Below are 20,808 nucleotides of genomic sequence, written 5' to 3' on the forward strand. Positions count from 1 at the left end.
AAATACGGCGAGCAATATGCTCACCGTATTCAGCATTGCACCAGCAGCTCACAAGAGCTGCTGGTGCAACGCCGCCCCTGCAGACTCGCGGCCAATGGGCCGCCAGCAGGGGGGGGTCAATCAACCCAATCGTACTCGATCGGGTTGATTTCCGGCAATGTCTGTCCATCTGCTCAGAGCAGGCGGACAGGTTATGGAGCATCGGTCTTTGTAACCGCTGCTTCATAACTTGTGTTTTTGGCGAGTCTGAAGACTCGCCAGAAACACTGCCCTTCAAGCTCCGTACGGAGCTTGATAAATATGGGCCTATGGGTAGATGCAGTACAAAGTGAGAAACTAGATGTGCATTTTTTCGGATACAAAATTATCTGTGGTTTCTGGCATTCAGTGAGTTCTAACACATGATATATTGGAAAAGAACTGCAACTCTATACATATATGTTTTCACAGAATTTTTAAGCTGTAGTGCTTTTCTAATAGATTTGTTGTCTGAACTTTTCTAATGGTAGAAACTACAGATAACTTTTTAATTCGTTTTGTAAATATATGAATAATGAAATCCCCCCAAAATGCCCATTCCTATGAGAATCCATTAGAAAACAGGGCATAAACTGGTATTTCTAAAGGATTTACATGGCATTGAAATGAAAAAGCAAATCACTTCTCACTGCTTATCTTTTAATAGAAATCCCACAGAGATAAAAATATGAACAATAAATTCAATCCACCCCGTCATATCTGATCACAAGCAGAACTAAACCTCCCCCTTATTTAGCTGTCACTACATTTATTCTAGATGATTTAACATTAAGATTAAATCCCTATCAATCAATCCATATGTTTGCTGCTTTGAATAAGCAGCAGAAAAACTATTTCTGCCTCAGAAAAGGAAAATTATCATTAATTATTTAGCTGATATAATAATAATGTTATAGACTGTTGTAAGTCACATATATTAGATATTTCTGTCAGTGATAAAGTCCCTAATTGCTTGATTAGAAAAGCTATAGTAATAGAGATCAAGAGAGCATCTCAAATGACAGTTGTATACATCGTGGTGGAAATATCAGATTGATAAATACCTTGCTAAAGACTGCAAGTGTGAGAGTGTGTAAATCTCAACTGTCTCTGCACCACTGCACTTGATGATTAGTTGCCTAGAATCCTATAGTGAGAGTTTAACATTGCACTGCTGCTTAGCAACATGACTGTAATACACAAGGAACAGTCAGCTATGTAACATGGATCTGCACAAAAAAGGTTTCCTAGAACTGATGTTTTCATTGGTTTACTGTATCTTAGCAACCAATGTAATAAAAGTATCGAGAGACAGGAGACTTTGTCTTACTTGAACATGGTGTAACATTTTCCCATCTAATGTTTTTTGTCCTGAATGTAATGATAATTTCCAGACCTATTAATGATATCACAGATAAACTGACATATCACAACTGAGTGGACCAGTAAACCACAAATTATGATATTATAACACTGCATCATAAGTGAAAACAAAACCAACAATTCTTATTAAAAACATCCTGATAAAATATCATCTCATTTATTCGCACAGACTATTGCAATTCACAGTGCTACTGACTCAATATCAGCAATGTGACTGACTCAATATCAGCAACGTGACTGACTCAATATCTGCAACGAGACTGACTCAATATCAGCAATGTGACTGACTCAATATCAGCCATGAGACTGACTCAATATCAGCCATGAGACTGACTCAATATCAGCAATGAGACTGACTCAATATCAGCAACGTGACTGACTCAATATCAGCAACGTGACTGACTCAATATCAGCAACATGACTGACTCAATATCAGCAATGTGACTGACTCAATATCAGCAATGTGACTGACTCAATATCAGCAATGAGACTGACTCAATATCAGCAATGAGACTGACTCAATATCAGCAATGAGACTGACTCAATATCAGAAATGTGACTGACTCAATATCAGCAATGTGAGAGCCATACATTTGCATACTAGCTGACTTTTCTGTGGAAAAATGTGAACAAATGTATCTGAAATATACTATAAATAAAGATCATTATACGCTTTCACCATTGGAGTTAACATAGCAACCCCACAGTTTCTCTACTGTTTGTTATGACTTGTCGTTGTCATAGACAGCACGCTCATACCTAAACATTTGTGAAACTAAACATCTGTGAAACTGTACCAGTAGGGTTGGAAGTTCCCAGAATTGAACTCAGTCCAGTATTCCATATAGCTTTCCAGTATACTTCACATAATATAAATTGAAGCATCTGCCTAGTTTTCCTTAAAATAAATACACAATATAAATAACGCTAAAGCAAATGCAATAGATTATTATATAGACCGAGTATAGAATATGACACATAAATAGATAAATAGCAAATGTGTTGTCATTGTTCATTTGCAGAATAGATTAATGAATGAGTATGAACTAATGTTGTCCAAAATGTGTTTCTTAACTAAACAAACTAATGAACAAATATGAAAATTCTGTCATTGTGTGCTTATTTCCTTCAGTTTGCCTTATCTATTAAGGCATTGTCTGTGTGCATGAGACTTGCTAATTTGTGTTTACATGGGACCTTTCTAAGCTCATATTGATGTGGCAAAATTGCCTTCCTTAATCAGTCATTTACAAACCGTTTCCTCTCCTGCTCTAGATAGCAGTATTGCTCAGATTAGGTAATGTTGTTGGGGTCAATCCCCTTTTTAGATTAGCTTTAGAGCAATCCATGTATTCTCTGAGCCCTGAGGGTTACGGTGTATTTGAACTATTACCCAGGGAAGTAATTCTGTTTTTGAAGTCTCACACACACAGTCCTGATCTGTTTCTTAATCTAAATTTTTAAATGTATGTCTCACATATTCATGTTATACATTTGGTACTATTTACCACCCTTTTTATTCTATTATTAGTAAAAGTTACGTTTTAATAACCAGTTCTTGACACAATCCGGTTTTCAATGCATACTGTTACTATATAGTGTTTTGTGAGTGCTGGGTACTGTCAAACTTCTCTCTCTTTTTTTTTACCCTTATCTATTACAATTGTATTTGTTCATTAGTTTGTTTTGTTAATTAACAAAGCTTGGACACATTTAGTTCAATCTGTTATTTCTTTTGCAAATGTAAAATAAATAAATAATGAAATGATTTTTTGCACAAATCTAATAAATAGTACGGGCACCTACAAGCTAACATCTTGTGTGGAATTAAATGGAATTTACAAACATACATGGTCAATACAAGAGCCTCCTTTTGGAATAAAAATCAGGCAGATGGGGAAACCTTTTTGGTATTTTTTCAGAACATTATCGCATGTTGAGAACTACAGCAACATAAAAGTGCATTTGAAATGCACAGCTGTATATTTTTTCAGTATATTTACATTTTGGGAGATTATCCCTTGCTTAATAAAGAGAGCTGCTGTGCATATACATTTCTATTTACAAAGGCGGGAAGGTCAAGGTTCTCAGCTAGGCAAATGTCCTCAGTTTCCGGGGACTGCCTGACTTGGCGCATGACGTACCCCGATTCTGTCCAGCCCCCTCTATGACATCACCTTGCAATTTTCAGTACATTGCCCAGTTAAAGGGACAGTCTACTCCAGAATTTTTATTGTTTTAAAATATAGATAATACCTTTTTTACTCATTCCCCAGTTTTGCAAAACCAACAAGGCCATATTAATATACTTTTTCTAAAATATCTGTACATTGTTGGATGCGCTAAACTAATAGTGAAAGTGAAATACCAAATACAATTATAAGACACTATTCAAAGTTTGGTATGGCACTAAAGTATATATACACTTGTATACTTGTAAACAAATATATAAATATATAAAAATACAGTGCTCAAAGATATACAATACTGTACATAATATGAACAATGTAAGCAAAATAGGTGCAACACAATGCAAGTGTTAATAAAGTGATTAGAAATAAAAATGAGCCAGCGGCAAACAACTCCTTCCAAAACTTGCTGGTTAGTCAAGTACGGTCAGATGAAACATGTAAAAGAGAAGAAGGCGCCACAATAGTGCACAATCAATATGGTAGGACACCCTGCCACACAACTACCAATATACTCACTGAACATCAGGCACTTGAGAAGTGCAACATCAGCCTCCTGGACCCTTTAAAGTCGTCCAGATAACTTTCCCCCTAGGCACTCCCCTCAATCAAATGTGTCCCCTTGATGGAGACACAGGTCCCTGTGTGTCAGGTCCTTCTGGCGATGAGTATTGCTCAGTGGGAAAATGATAGAAACAACTCCACTACAAAAGAGTCTGTGTTCACATTAAATTGTCTGTTTCCTTTGACAGACTTGCATTTTAGCCAATTAGTGCCCTCTCATAATTAACTCCACTGGCTTGGTCACAATGTTATCTATATAGCACACATGAACTAATGCCCTCTAGCTGTGAAAAACTGTCAACTGCTTTGAGATAAGAGGAGGCCTTCAAGGGCTTAGAAATTAGCATATGAGTTGACATATTTCTAGCTTTCAACTAAGAATACCAAAAGAACAAAGCAAATATGATGATGAAAGTGAATTGGAAAGTTGTTTTAAATGTCATGCCCTACCTGAATCATGAAAGTTTAATTTTGACTAGACTGTCCCTTTAATAAAGGTTTGCATGTATGTATTACTTCAGATATGGGAAAGTGCAGACCTGCATGCTGCCTCCAACAGTACATCAATAAAACGGCTTTAACCTCGTATGTAACCTCACCTATCAGTGTCAAGAACAACCTCATACGGTGAATACAGTTCTGATATACTTAAAGGGACATGACACCCACACTTTTTCTTTCATGATTTAGAAAGAGAATGCAATTTTAAACATCTTTCTAATTTACTTATATTATCTAATTTGTTTTATTCTCTTGATATTATTTGCTGAAAAGCATATCTAGATATGCTCAGGAGCTGCTGATTGGTTGCTGCACATAGAAGCCTTGTGTGATTGGCTCACCATGTGCATTGCTTTTTCTTCAACTAAGGATATCTAAAAAATTTAGCAAAATAAATAATAGAAGTAAATTGTAATGTTGTTTAAATTTCTATTCTCTATCTAAATCATGAAAAAAAGATTTTGGGTTTAGTGGCCCTTTAAGGTATAATGAAGCTCATTTTTTTCTTTCATAATTAAGATACAACATACAATGTTAAACAACTTTCCAATATACTTCTATTATCAAGTTGGTTTTATTCTATTGGTTTCCTTTGTTGAAGGAACAGCAATGCACAACCGGGAGCTAGCTGAACATATCTGGTGAGCCAATCAAAAGAGGCATATGTGTGCTGCTACCAATTTGCAGCTAGCTCCCAGTAGTGCACTGCTGCACATTAGCTTGTCTAGGTTTACTCTTCAACAAATAATACCAAGAGAAGGAAGCAAATTTGATAAATTGGAAAATTATTACTGCCTAGAATGCGAGGTCAATTCTATTGGCTGATCCAATCAGCCAATCGGATAGAAATTCAATTCGATTGGCTTATTAAATCAACCAATCGGATTTTTCCTACCTTAATTCCGATTGGCTGATAGAATCCTATCATCCAATCGGAATTCGAGGGACACCATCTTGGATGATGTCATTTAAAGGTACCGTCATTCGTTGAGTAGTCGTCGTGCTGGAAGGATGCTCCGCGCCGGATGTCTTCAAGATGGAGTCGCTCCTCGTCGGATGGAAGAAGATAGAAGATGCCGCTTGGATGAAGCCTTCTGCCGGTCCAGATGTCCTCTTCTATCCGGATAGGATGAAGACTTCTGCCGGTCTGGATGTCCTCTTCTGCCCCATCGGATGAAGACTTCTGCCCTGATCGGATCACCACTTGTGCCCGGCTGGGTGAAGACAGCTCAAGGTAGGGTGATTTTAAATGGGTTAGTGTTAGGTTTTTTTAAGGGGGTATTGGGTGGGTTTTAGAGTAGGGGTGTGTGGGTGGTGGGTTGTAATGTTGGGGGGGTATTGTAATTTTTTTTTACAGGTAAAAGAGCTGATTACTTTGGGGCAATGCCCCGCAAAAGGCCCTTTAAAGGGCTATTTGTAATTTAGTATAGGGTAGGGCATTTTATTATTTTGGGGGGCTTCTTATTTTATTAGGGGGCTTAGATTAGGTGTAATTAGCTTAAACTTCTTGTAAATTTTTTTTTCTTCCTGTAATTTAGTGGTTTTTTTTCCAGCAGATTAGGGGTTTATAAGTATAATGTAGGTTGCAGCGGTGTCCGGAGCGGCAGATTAGGGGTTAATAGTAAAATGTAGGTGGCGACGATGTTGGGGGCGGCAGATTAGGGGTTAATAAGTGTAAGCTTAGGGGTGTTTAGAATCGGGGTTCATGTTAGGGTGTTAGGTGCAGACATGTTTTTTCTTTCCCCATAGGAAACAATGGGGCTGCGTTAGGAGCTGAACGCTGCTTTTTTGCAGGTCTAAGGATATTTTTCAGCCAGCTCAGCCCCATTTTTCCTATGGGAAAATCATGCCTGAGCATGTTTAGCCAGCTTACCGCTACCGTAAGCAACACTGGTATTGAGGTGAGATGTGGAGCTAAATTTTGCTCTACGCTCACCATTTTGCGGCTAACGCCAGGTTTAAAAAAACCTGTAATACCAGCGTTGGCTTAAAGGACCAGTCAACATTGTAGATTTGCATAATTAACAAATGCATGATAAGAAGACAATGCAATAGCACTTAGTCTGAACTTCAAATGAGTAGTAGATTTTTGTTAAGTAAATTGCAAAGTTATGTCTGTTTCCCCTCCCCCTGTATCATGTGACAGCCATCAGCCAATAACAAATGCATATACGTATATGCTGTGAATTCTTGCACATGCTCAAAAAGTGTAAATATAAAAAGACTGTGCACATTTTGTTAATGGAATTAAATTGGAAAGTTGTTTAAAATCGCCTGCTCTATCTGAATCATGAAGTTTAATTTTGACTTGAGTGTCCCTTTAAGGGAGCGGTTGGAAAAAAAAGGAGCGTTAGAGCCGCAAGCCTTACCGACAAAAACTCGTAATCTAGCAGATAGTATGTTAAATGTAGAAAAGAGTGAAAACATAAACATGTGTCTATGTATAGCTGCTGCAGAAATGACTGAGATCATGAAATATCAGCTGCTAGCCAAGGTTCTGAAATCAAAAAGGTTTGTGCAAAAGAACATAATATGCTGGAAATGTTTGTCACAAACAGCACCATGGATAGCAGTCAGGTACTCCTTTGTAGATACTAATGTACTTGTGGTAGAAACAGAAACAAAACAAAACAAGCTCCTTAGCTGTTTTTGAACATTGAGACTAGCGCTATTTACATACTCAATGTGCTAAACTAACAGAACAGGAAGCATCTGACTGGTCCATGCACTTCACTGACGGGAAATGTTTTATAAATACTTTTACTTTCCTCTTGTTGCATCTTTCAACAAATACAACCCATCTCTTCCCTCGCATTTTCCTCATTCGAAACCCACTCTCCCCTCTCTATATGTGTTGCAGTCATATACCGACCCCCTGGCTTCTCAACTCAATTTCTAGACCTTTTGGCTGCCTCGCTACCTGGCTACCTTATTTCCTTTCCTCAGACACCCCTGCCCTCATTCTTGGCGACTTCAACATCCCTCTTGACAATCCCACTGCCTCCTCTGCAAAACAATTTCTGCATCTCACTTCCTCCTTCGCTTTGTGACAATAAACTGATTCTCCCACTCACAAAGATGGTCACTCCCTTGACCTGATCTTTAGCTATCGATGCACTCTCTCAAACTTCACAAACTCCCCTTTTCCTCTTTCTGACCACCATCTCCTTACTTGCAACATATCATCCCTCCCTACAACTCTCCCTCCTTCTACTTCTCACACCAAACTTCACAGAAGCATTATGTCACTAGATAAGCAACAGCTTGCTAATTCCCTCGAACCTCTCTACTCATCCTTCTCCTTTTCCTGCCCTTACTAATCTATCTGCCACTATAATTCCACCCTTACATCCATCCTTGACAATCTGCCCCTCTTACCATAGCTCGAAAATAACACACTCATCCTCAGCCCTGGCATACTCCTCTGAAACAGTACCTACGCAGATGTTCCCATACTGCTGAGCGGCACAGGAGAAAATCTCGGAGTTCAGCTGATTTTCTTCATTACAAATTCATCCTTAACTCCTACTATTCTGCACTTAATCTCTATAAGCAACACTACTTCTCTACTCTTATATCTAATCTTTCTTCAAAACCAAAACGCCTGTTCTCCACTTTCAATACTCTTCTCCGCCCTCCTCCATCTCCTAATACAACTTCTCTGTCAGCTCAAGACTTTGCCAGCCATTTCAATAACAAAATCGACTCCATCAGAAACAAAATCAGCTCTCAACATAATTCCATTCTCTCACCCCCTCAAATGCTCTCAATCAACCACAACCCACAAAGCCATAAACTTAGCTCTTTCTCCCCTGTTACTGAGAAAGAAGTTTTGGCACTTATACTGCGCTCTCACCTCACTACCTGTCCCCTTGACCCTATCCCCTCACAGCTACTCCCCTCCCTCTCTTCTACTCTTACCCCTATACTCACACACATTTTCAACCTCTCCCTCATCACCGGTATATTTCCCTCATCTCTGAAACATGCACTGGTCACACCTATCCTCAAAAAACCTTCCCTTGATCCAACCTCCCCATCCAACTACCGCCCTATTTCCCTCCTCCCTCTTGCCTCAAAACTTCTCAAAAAACTAGTATATGCACGCCTATCCCATTTTCTTACATTAATCTCCCTCCTTGACCCACTGCAATCTGGATTTTATCCCCATCACTCCGCAGAGACAGCAATTGTTAAGGTTACCAATGGTCTACTTACAGCAAAATCAAAAGGCCACTTGTCTCTGCTTACCCTCCTTGATCTGTAAGCAGCCTTTGATACTGCTGACCACCCTCTTTTGCTCCAAACCCTCCAATCCTTCAGCATCTGTGAAACAGCCCTCTTGTGGCTCTCTTCCTTCCTGTCAAACCGTACCTTTAGTCTAGCCTTCTCTGGGGCCTCCTCTGCCCCATCACCACTTTCTGTCGGAGTACCGCAAGGCTCTGTCCTCTGTCCCCTTCTCTTCTCAATCTACACATCATCATTAGGTTCCCTAATAAAGTCCCACCATTTCCAATATCATTTGTATGCCGACGACACCCAAATCTACTTCTCTGCACCAGACCTATCTCCTTCCTTGCTAACCCGTGTCACTAACTGTCTTTCTCAAATCTCTTCCTGGATGTCCTCTCACTACCTCAAGCTAATTCTCTCCAAAACTGAACTCCTTATTTTACCCCTTCTTCCAAAATCTCCACTCCCAATCTCTCTATAACTGTCAACAACTCCAATCATTACCCCTACCCCGCATGTCCGATGTCTCGGGGTCACATTTGAATCAGATCTTTCTTTCACTCCTCACATTCAGTCCTTGGCTAAAGCCTTCTGCTTCCACCTCAAAAACATCTCTAAAATTAGACATTTCCTTACACAAGACACAACTAAGATTTTTTTTTTTTTTTTTTTTTAAATCATAGATTTTTATTAAGGTATTTAGCATTACAGAGTAGTTACGAAAATAATATATGCCACATCTTTAGTATATAATAGCCTGTACATATAAAACATAGAATGAAACAATACCACAAAATACAGACATCTTCATCAGTAATATATCTTAGACGTGTATAAGTAATCAAACTAAATGTTAAAGCCCAACTAAACAAGCTTAAGTCATAAATATTTAATATTTCTGTTGGGAAATGATACCTATTTTTTAGTTTTATATAGTTAAATAAACACTCCTCCCATATAAACTAGTTCGCCTGATAGCATGATATCTACCATCAATTTGTAAGAAATGAATAGGAAATTTTCATGTGAACTGTAGGAGAAGGTAATATAATTTACTCAATATATATGTATTACTTATAGATTGGTCAATTAAGACCTGTCATATGGAACCAAGAACATCTTATAATTATCAAGGAGGGAACTCCATGTACCTTAGCCATGTTTCAAATAACATAATAACATATTTACTCTCCTTATTCAAAAACGGAGAAGCTCTTAGGGCAACGTGTATTTAAATATATAACAAAATTTTAGGATCCCCTTCACAAAGGCAGTACCCTTAAGGTAACTTATGTAATTCTAGCTCAATTAATCTTATTATATACAGAAGTATATGTTTAGTGGATTATAGAGAGTCCAATCTATCCTTAAAGGCAAGCTCCATTACACACACATTATTGCTCCCAATAAATAAACTTTTGACCAGGAACATCAGGCAGTATATATTACAAGTAATAACCTAGTTATTTGTGACATTATAAAACCTCATGATATGCTATAAACTGCTAATGAGGATTGTTATATCACAGGTGTGTACCAAATGTCCCCTCTGAAAGAATAGTAGAGTATTTAACACCATAAGTTAGTAACTGTAATACAACTAAGATTTTAATCCACTCTCTCATCCTTTCCTGCCTTGATTACTGCAACTCTGTTCTCTCTGGTCTCCCCACCTGCCACCTAGCTCCATTACAATCCATAATGAATGCCTCTGCTAGACTCATCTTCTTTACACATCACTCTTCATCTGCTGCACCTCTCTGCCAATCCCTATACTGGCTTCCTCTTGCCTCTATGATTAAACACAAATTCTCACTCTGACATACAAAGCGGTCAACTGCACAGTTCCCCCCCTATATCTCCAGATACTCTTCCTCTCGTCCCCTTCACTCTGCTCATGACCTCCTACTCTCCTCCTCTCTTGTTACCTCCTCACACTCCCGTTTACAGGACTTCTCCAGACTGGCTCCCATCTTGTGGAACTCTCTGCCTCGCTCCACAAGACTCTCCTCTAGTTTTGAAAGCTTCAAGCATTCCCTAAAGACTCTATTGTTCGGGGATGCATACGACCTACACTAACCTTTCTTTATACCAGTTCCTCACCTCCATTGCTATCTCCTGAACCCCCTTAGCATGTAAGCCTAAGATTCAAGCTGTTTGTAGATCACCTTCTTAAGAGCTGACTACAACAGTGCAAGTCTTGGCAGGGCCCTCTACCCATTTGATCCCTATAATTTGTTTTGTTGTACTGCGTATTTGTTTATAGCGATGCAGAATCTGTTGGCACTCTACAAATAACCAATAATAATAATAAAAATAATAATAATAAATACCAATCAGGAGTTTGCTTTACTTCAAGACTGGCATATCATGTGTGTTCATGTGCCAATATCTTCTTTTTTATTTTTTATCCCAGGCAGCAAATTTTAACAGCAAAAGTACTGCAATCCTGCACTTGAAATAGTTTACAGCAGAGTGTCCCTTAAAGGATCAGAAAATAAAAAGATTTGAAGGGATATGAAACTCTAACATTTTCTTTGTGAGTCAGAGAGCATACCATTTAAAAACAATTCATGATTCAGATAGAGCATGCAATTTAAAATAATAATAATAATAATAATACCAATTTACTTCTATTATCAAATTTGGTTTGTTCCCATGGGGGTAGCATTAATGTATTCACCTGCCCCCCACAGCATGCCAAAACTGTTAGTCCAAGTAACAATTCTAGAAATTCTAGTAGAAAAATTCTTTGTCCCATGAGCACAAATGTTCGCAGCTTAGGAAATAAATTACCTGAACTCATTTCAATAATGACTAGGGACAACTTGGATTTAGTAGCTATAACAGAAACATGGTACAATGATTTGCATGACTGGGACATAGTCATATCTGGATATGGGTTATTTAAAAAGAACAGAGTAGGAAAGAAAGGTGGAGGAGTTGATCTGTATGTAAACAAAAATATAATGTTTACTGAAATTGTAGGAACAAATGATGAGGTGGAAAGTATTTGGGTGACTTTGGAAATTGGAGATAAAAATGTGTTTAGAATAGGGGTTGTATATAGGCCTCCATTGCAGGACGAAACACTGGACAATATGTTATTAGAAGAAATAACCAAAATGACCATGAAGGGTAAGGTTATAGTACTGGGGGACTTTAATTTGCCAGATATAGGCCTCTATTCATCATTGGTCCGCAAGACATTACTAAATGCGGAGAGCAATACCAGCAGCTCACAACCCGATGTCAATCAACCCGATCGTACTCGATCGGGTTGATTTCCGGCTATGTCTGTCCGCCTGCTCAGAGCAGGCAAACAGGATTATGGAGCAGCGGTCTTTAGACCGCTGCTTCATAACTTGTGTTTCTGGCGAGTCTGAAGACTCGCCAGAAACACGGCCCTTCAAGCTCCGTACGGAGCTTGATAAATATGGGCCATAGACTAGAAGATTCCTTATGCTAGATCAGCTAGAAGCAGGTATATTCTTGAATCTCTGCTAAGGGAATCACTTGAGCAATTAGATAAGGAACCGACTCATAAGGAAGCTATATTAGATCTAATACTTACAAACAGTGATACAGTTTCAGATGTGTCTGTAGGTGAGAACTTAGTAATTTTTTTTTTTTAGTATTCATGCGCAGGAACTGTCCACCCAGACTAAAACAAAAGTTTTAGACTTTAGGAAGGCAGACTTTTCATTAATGGGAGAATACCTAAAAAACTATTTAAAAGGGAACTCTTATTACAGGGGTTCAAGAACAGTGGGAATTTGTGAAAGGTGCCATTTTAGATGCAACTGCACACTGCATTAGACATGTCTGTAAAAGAAAGAGGAAACCAATTTGGTTTTCCAAAGAAGTAGCACATGCTGTAAAGACAAAAACGATAGCTTATAAAAATTACAGACACACACAAGCAGATGATGATATGAAAATATGGAGACTCCAACAAAAAAAGACTAAGCAGTTAATTAGGAAGGTTAAAGCTCATGCAGAAGAGAAGATAGCACAGTCAGTAAAACATGGGGACAAAACATTCTTTAGATATATCAGTGAAAGAAGAAAAAAATAAGGTAGGAATAGTACATTTGAAATCAGTTGATGGTAGACTAATAGAAGGAGATAAGCAGATTGCAGTCTGTTACTTCTGTTCTGTTTTCACAAAACATTGTGAAGATAGAATTTCTACATTAAGGGATGCTATGAAAAATAGAAACAAGCTTAACAGTAATCTTTTTACAAAGGATGAGGTTATGTTAGCATTATCAAAAATAAATGTTAAAAAGGCAGTGGGTCCTGATAATATTCATCCAAGGGTTTTAAAAGAACTTTGATCAGTGCTAACTGTCCCATTAACTGATCTGTTTAATCAGTCACTATTAACAGGAGCTGTCCCAGATGATTGGAGAATAGCATAAACTGGCAGTAGAGAAGAATCTGGTAACTACAGGCCAGTTAGTTTAACTTCAGTAGTAGGGAAATTAATGGAAAGCCTCTTAAAATAAAGAATTATGACTTACATAAAGACAAACAATTTAAAGGACCAAAATCAGCATGATTTTACTTCAGGGAGATCATGTCAGACTAATCTAATTGACATCTTTGATTATGTAACAAAAGTATTAGACAAGGGTGGAGCAGATGATGTAGCATATCTAGATTTCATCAAAGCATTTGACACCGTCCCACACAATAAACTAATTCACAAACTGTTGCTCCTTGGTCTAGATTCAAAAATTGTGAACTGGGTTGAATGCTGGCTTAAGGACAGAAAACAAAGTGTCTTAGTAAATGGAGTTCATTCAGCGGGGGGGGGGGGGGCTGTTACTAGTGGTGTTCCTCAGGGGTCAGTTCTGGGGCCTGTTTTGTGTCCACATATTTATCTGTGATATCAGCTAAGGGCTACAGGGCAAAGTATGTCTGTTTGCAGATGATACAAAAATTTGTAACAGAGTGGATGTTCCGGGGGGGGGGGGGGTAGACAAAATGAGAAGTGATATACAACTATTGGAGGATTGGACAAACGACTGGGATCTAAAGTTTAACACAGAAAAGTGTAAAATAATGCATTTAGGGAAGAAAAATCCAAATGCTAATTACAGACTCAATGACACTTTACTGACTGTTACAGATGAGGAACAGGACTTGGGAATTATTATTTCAGATGATTTAAAACTTAGTAATCAATGTAGTAATGCAGCGAGTAAGGCAAGCAGAATGCTTGGATGTATTGGTAGGGGTATTTGCAGCAGAAATAGTAAGGTTCTTATGCCACTTTATAGATCATTAGTTAGGCCGCATCTTGAGTATTGTGTTCAGTTCTGGAGGCCATATCTTCAGAAGGATATTAACAAACTTGAATCTGTGCAAAGGAGGGCTACAAAAATGGTACATGGTCTAAAAAATAAAACTTACCAGGATAGGCTCATTGACCTAAATATGTATAGCTTAGAGGAGAGAAGGGAAAGAGGTGATATGATAGCAACTTTCAAGTACGTTAAAGGGCTTAGTAAAACTGAGGCTGTGGGTATTTTACATAAAATGGAAAATTCAAGAACAAGGGGTCATGAGCGCAAGCTAAAGGGTAGTAGATTCAGGAGTAATTTGAGGAAGGACTTCTTTACAGAAAGAGTGATTGATTTATGGAATAAACTTCCTCAAGAGGTAGTAGCAACAAACACTGTGGGGGACTTTAAAAATGCCTGGGACAAGCATAAGGCTATCCTACAAACTAGATAAGTTTATACTGTTAGGTAATATCGGGCAGACTTGCTGGGCCTATGGCTCTTACCTGCCGTCAATATCTATGTTTCTATGATATTCTGTGTTGAAGAGATACCTAAGTAGCATCTGGAGCACTACTGGCAGGAAATAGTGCTGCCCTCTAGTGCTCTTGCAAATTGATAATATTCTTGCAAAACTGCTGCCATATAGTGCTGCAGAAATTGGCCGGCTCCTAAGCTTACGTCCATTCTTTTCAACAAAAGATACCAAAGGAACAAAGAAAAAATTGATTAATTAATTAGAAAGTTGTTTAAAATTCCATGCTCTATCTAAATCAGCAAAGAAAAAAACATTGTGTTTCATGTCCCTTTAAGGTTATTGTTGCTGGATTACATGTAAAAAAAAAACCAATTCTCAGATCTTAGAGGATCTCAGCAGATTTTTTTTCTAACCATCCCTGACCTTCCTGAACTGTGAGGGGTGTCTGGCCAATTAAAAAGAGATTCCAGAGTACAAAAATAAAGCATTTTATTTTGTAACTTTGTTTTAATATGTGTTTAACTCCTTCAAAAGGGTTTCACTTCTGGGACATCCCTATTCTGCTCCAGATAAAGATGTTGCCAATACTGGAGCTTACACCTACTGTATATGCACAAAGTTGCCAACTAGTTTTATCTTCATCATAAATAGCACACATTTGCAATATACTTTAATTATTTATTTTGCCCTCGTTTCCTGTAAGTTCAGTCTGAAACTTGTGGGTTTTCCAGTCCTGAAAATTGAAAGAGCACATGGCAGACCACAATCCTAACCCTGCCACATATCTCCCTAATGTGCTGTTTGTTATCTTATCATATGGGGGATATTTATCAAAGGTCTGGCGGACCTGATCCGACAGTGCGGATCAGGTCCGCCAGACCTCGCTGAATGCAGAGAGCAATACGCTCTCCGTATTAAGCATTGCACCAGCAGCTCTTGTGAGCTGCTGGTGCAATGCCGCCCCCTGCAGATTCGCGGCCGCCAGCAGGGAGGTGTCAATCAACCCGATCGTACTCGTATCTGTCCGCCTGCTCAGAGCAGTTTCTGGCGAGCCTGCAGGAGCTTGATAAATGGGCCCTTATATGTGAAAGCCAAACAATGAAGATTATGTTAACACAATAACATTAACAAGAACTGTCATATTCAGATATAGCTTGGCTCCTCTGAATAAGGAAAATGTTGTGGCGATTAATCATTTAAAAACAATTGCAGCAAACAAGGTGATAACAATATTTTTATGTTCACACTCTGCTGATATGTTAATCTATTAGATGACAGCAGTAAATGTAACTACAAAGTGTTTTTTGTCCCTTAGAGCTCCTGTAGGACTTAAACACATTTTAAACAAAGGGAATTTGTTGGGTTTTTTTTCATTTTAAATGTCACTTGAAAGGCTTCGAGAGTTCTGGTTCTTTATCCAGCTTTAATATAACGAAAATGTTGACTATCTAATAAGTCTTTCATAAAACAAAATAAAAACATCCTAAAGTCTATGTGTTGTTAAAGTAAAACCTATAGATGAAATATCTATGCTGAATATTGTTCTATAAACCTAGACAATACTGATATTTTAAACAGATGGATAGAGGGAATCTTTCACAGCCGCTACAGCCAGAAGATAATTTGATTCAATAATACAGAAATGATTGTATATAAAGGGCACATCTCATACATATTCACAAAGTCTAACTGGTTACTTATTCCCATGGTCACTGTCACTTTGGTCATCATTACCAGTTATTGAAAAAAATGTATAGCTTTTGTCAATACAGAGTCAAAAAAATCATAAGTGAAGACCTCTTTCTGTTAAAGTTTATATTAAGATGTTCTATTTTATGTTGTTATTAGGCACAAAATATTTTTTATTTTTTTTTACAGCATAATATGTCTGGATGATTCACTACAGATCCTCACGCTGTACCAATCACTTTATTTGCCGGTACTGACATATAACACTATCATGACCACAAAATACTGAGCTGGTAACTGTGCCAATGTCAGGGGATAAGGGGGGTCATGTGATTAGTCAAATGAAAAGCAGATTCTGATATGGGGTAGATTTATTAAGCAGCGGATACTGCTATCTACGTCCATCGTTTCAGGCTCGCCTTTTAGGTGGTGGACTGAAATCATCCTGATCCGATAGGGGGCGGCAATGCACAAGCATTTCACTAGAAATGCTTGTGCAATGATAAATGCAGACATCATATGCTGTCAGCATTTGGCGTGGTCGAGCAGACATCATGTCCGCTCGACCTTTAATAAATCTACCCCATGGGATTTAATGCATATTAATTTTTAATGTTTTATATTTCGAGGCTACAGCATTAAAAAAAAACCTTTAAAGGGACAGTCAACTCAAAATGTTTTATTTTTAAAAAGATTTATAATCCCTTTATTACCCATTCCCCAGTTTTGCACAGAAAACATGGTTATATTAATACACTTTTTACCTCTGTGATTATTGTGTTTCTAAGCATCTTCTGATGCCCCCTGATCACATGACTTTACATTTATTATCTATTGAATTGCATTTAAGTCAATTAGTGCTGTGTTGTTAAGCACAATGTTATCTGTATGGCTCACTGTTGAGAAAAGCTAATACAAAAGCATGTGATCATGGGGCTGTCTTTAAGGACTTAGAAACAGACAGAAATGTAAAGGTATAAAGGTTATAAAGTATATTAATATAACCATGTTGGTTGTACAAAGCTGGGGAATGGGTAGTAAAGGTGTTATATATCTTTTTAAAGGGACAGTCAACACCAGAATTGTTGTTGTTTAAAGAAAAAGATAATCCCTTTATTACCCATTCCCCAGTTTTGCATAACCAACACAGTTATAATAATACACATTTTACCTCTCTAATTACATTGTATCTAAGCCTCTGCAGACTGCCCCTTTATTTCAGTTCTTTTGACAGACTTGCATTTTAGCCAATCAGTGCTCACTCCTAGGTCACTTCACGTGCATGTTATATATATGAACACATGAACTAATGCCCTCTAGGGGTCAAAATGCATTCAGATTAGAGGCGGTCTTCAAAGTCTGAGAAATTAGCATATGAACCTTCTAAGTTTAGCTTTCAACTAAGAATACCAAGAGAACAAAGCAAAATTGGTGATAAAAGTAAATTGGGAAGTGGTTTAAAATGACATGCCCTATTTAAATCATGAACATGTTTTTGGACTTGACTGTCCCTTTAAGCAATAACAATTTTTGTGTTGACTGTCCGTTAACATACTCATAGGGCCTTTTTTGCTCCTAATTTCTACTGATAGCCAAGTCAGGCAGTTGTTTAAGGGACAGCATTTAGTTTATCAAAACGAGCTTAGCAATCTATTCCCAGTCCTTGTTTAGGGGGTTTTTAATACTCCAGAAGTTTCCTGCTGCTCTGTTCTTGATGCCGCCATTAGGCTATACAACCAATCTATAGCCATACTACCTGCCTCATTGTGAAATAACCCAGTGCACCCCTGCTCCTCTGCTAAACGTCAAACACAGCAGCAACCTTACAGCTTTTTATGTCTGTTTACTGTCCTTTTAAAGGAATGGATACAAAAGAACCAGAAAATATAATATAAATATATATATATATAATTACATGTTTCCCATGATTATTATGCTTCCTAGAGATATTCTAAACACAGAAACTACACTTTGGAGTAAAAAATAAGCTTTGCAATAAGAAAATGTATATAGTACCTCAGGATGGAAGGTTTTATTCTCTTTGCTGAGGTGGTGAACAATCCCAGAAATGCAGAGCGGTCCAGCAAACCCGAGGATGTCTGCCAAGATCCGGAAGACACTGCTAAGAATGAGAGGCTTTCCAAATGCATGGCCCAGGGCACACCAGATAGCCCTAGATCCCGTGGGGCATGGGGAGGTCTTGCTCTGGTTGAGGAAAGATAATATCATTTTATATCACCTCACATTATCTGTAGATATAACGTTAATTCATTCATTTCATTCTCTTAAAACATTGACATTATTACTATATTTTATTAAAGGAAATTACTTGATTAATTAGCTATGTGTATGCATGTTCTTGTGGCAATGATATACAATCAGAAATAATTATAACAAATGTACCATGGAGAAAATTAATAAAAGAGAGTAAAGAAAAATAAATCTCAGGGCATATTGCTAAGGAATAGACACTTATGGATGGTACTTATTATTCATAACACACATTAGCACAACATGATCGTTATATAATCTGTCTATCTGTCCCTCCTCTGTCTGTCCATCCCTTTGTTTGTCTATCCCTCCGTCTCCCATCCCTCTGTTTGTCTATCCCTCCGTCTATCTGTCCCTCTGTCTATCTGTCCCTCCGTCTATTCTTATGTATATCTATCCTTTTGTTTGTCTATCCCTCTGTCTATCTGTCCCTCCGTCTATTCTTATGCATATCTATCCCTTTGTTTGTCTATCCCTCTGTCTATCTGTCCCTCCGTCTATTCTTATGTATATCTATCCCTTTGTTTGTCTATCCCTCCGTCTATCTGTCCCTCCGTCTATCTATCCCTCCATCTATCTGTCCTTCCATCTATCTGTCCCTCCGTCTATCTGTCCCTCCATCTATCTATTCTTCCGTATATATATCTATCCCTCTGTCTGTCTATCCCTTTGTTTGTCTATACTTCAGTTTGTATGTCTATCTGTCTACTTATCTACCCAGGGAATAACAATATAATGCTATAATAAAATCATTATATATTTATTATTATTTTATTATTATACTTTATTTATTAAGCGCCAACATATTCCGCAGCGCTGTCCATGGATACAATTCATTTAAATAAAACAATACAATATAAAAAATGTAATCTGCTTTTCCATGGCTGCCATACTGTTGACAACAATATTACATTTGGAATTGATAAGTGCAAATGTCATGTATACTGTCATAATGTGTGTATTCTGTATGCTAACGATATAGTTCTATATTCTCTCTTTTATTACTATATTTTATATCTGTTTCTGTACCTTAGATTCTTCCACAACAATGCTAAAATAGATGGAAATTAATGTGTCATAAAATGTTTCATTTGGCATATTTATGCAGCTTTGCAATACATGATGGCTGATATGTGCAGGGCCATATTTATATCTGTAACTGGCCACAGCAAACCAAATAAGATAAACAACATTATAGAGGTTTTTGAATGGGTGTGTCCTGTGGTTGCAAAACATGACATATTTATACGATTTTTATTTATTTTACAACATTTATTGTATGTGCAGATCTGTTGTGATGCAGTGAATAATTTCCAATGCAAAAATAAAAAATGTGTTTAATGTCCCTTTAAATGCTTCCAAGAGATGACGTCATAAACTTGAGTGAGCTGCAAAAATACCCCAAAAGAATATTCAGGTGGAGCTAAAGTAGTTTATAGAAAATAATATACACTTTTTTATAGTTACAAAAGAAAACCTGACAACCTGACTGGTTAGAAATGTAGCGTTTGCTCTGAAGTTAAATACATTTATTATTATCCGATAATCTGGTTCATATCTAAATGATTTATTTATGTTACTGTCACATGGTCTTGTTAAAATGACATCAATACTAGTAAAATGCTACGGTTCAGCCTTACTCTCAGTTATATTCTATAGTTTTATCTCAGTAAACATTGCTTAGCAATTTGAATCCAGTAAAAAGACTTGCCCTGTGACTGACAAAGCATGTGATAAACATGAAAATGTATTTAAGTTATTTTATAAACTATTTAATAAAGATCTTTACAACAAGAGGAGCTGAAACAAAAGCTTTGTTAAAAAGCAGGAATGGAAGTTCAGGAGTGTACACGTGTCTACAACAGTATATTGCAAGTGTTATACAATAGTAAGAGCCCTAGATGGCAGCATTATTTTCTGTCATGTAGTGCCCCAGATAGGTGCATGCTACCTATCTAGAGATCTAATCAAATTTAATAATAAAAATAAATCAGAAACTTTTTTAAAATCGTATTCTCTATCTGAATCATGAAAGAAAATGTTTGGGTTTCATGTCCCTTTAAATATCACTCCCCTTGTAATCTGGCCCTTTGAGTTTTAAAGGTTTTAAGGTATATTAATATAACAATATTGGTTGTGCAATGCTGCGGAATGGGTAGTAAATGTGTGATTTATTATTTATTATTATTTT

General features: G+C 37.5%; 1 protein-coding gene across 5 annotated transcripts in view; it reads right to left on the reverse strand.

Annotated features, from left to right (window-relative positions):
* The window catches only part of ABCC8 (ATP binding cassette subfamily C member 8), a 594,664-nt gene that overhangs the window by 412,544 nt on the left and 161,312 nt on the right, over positions 1-20,808 (reverse strand). For all 5 annotated transcript variants that reach the window (XM_053720647.1, XM_053720648.1, XM_053720646.1 and 2 more), the window contains exon 6: positions 18,363-18,551. In XM_053720647.1, the coding sequence (XP_053576622.1) occupies positions 18,363-18,551 (189 nt within the window). The remainder of the gene's footprint in view (positions 1-18,362; positions 18,552-20,808) is intronic.

This window comes from Bombina bombina, chromosome 7, assembly GCF_027579735.1.
Source record: "Bombina bombina isolate aBomBom1 chromosome 7, aBomBom1.pri, whole genome shotgun sequence".
NCBI classification, from domain to species: domain Eukaryota; kingdom Metazoa; phylum Chordata; class Amphibia; order Anura; family Bombinatoridae; genus Bombina; species Bombina bombina.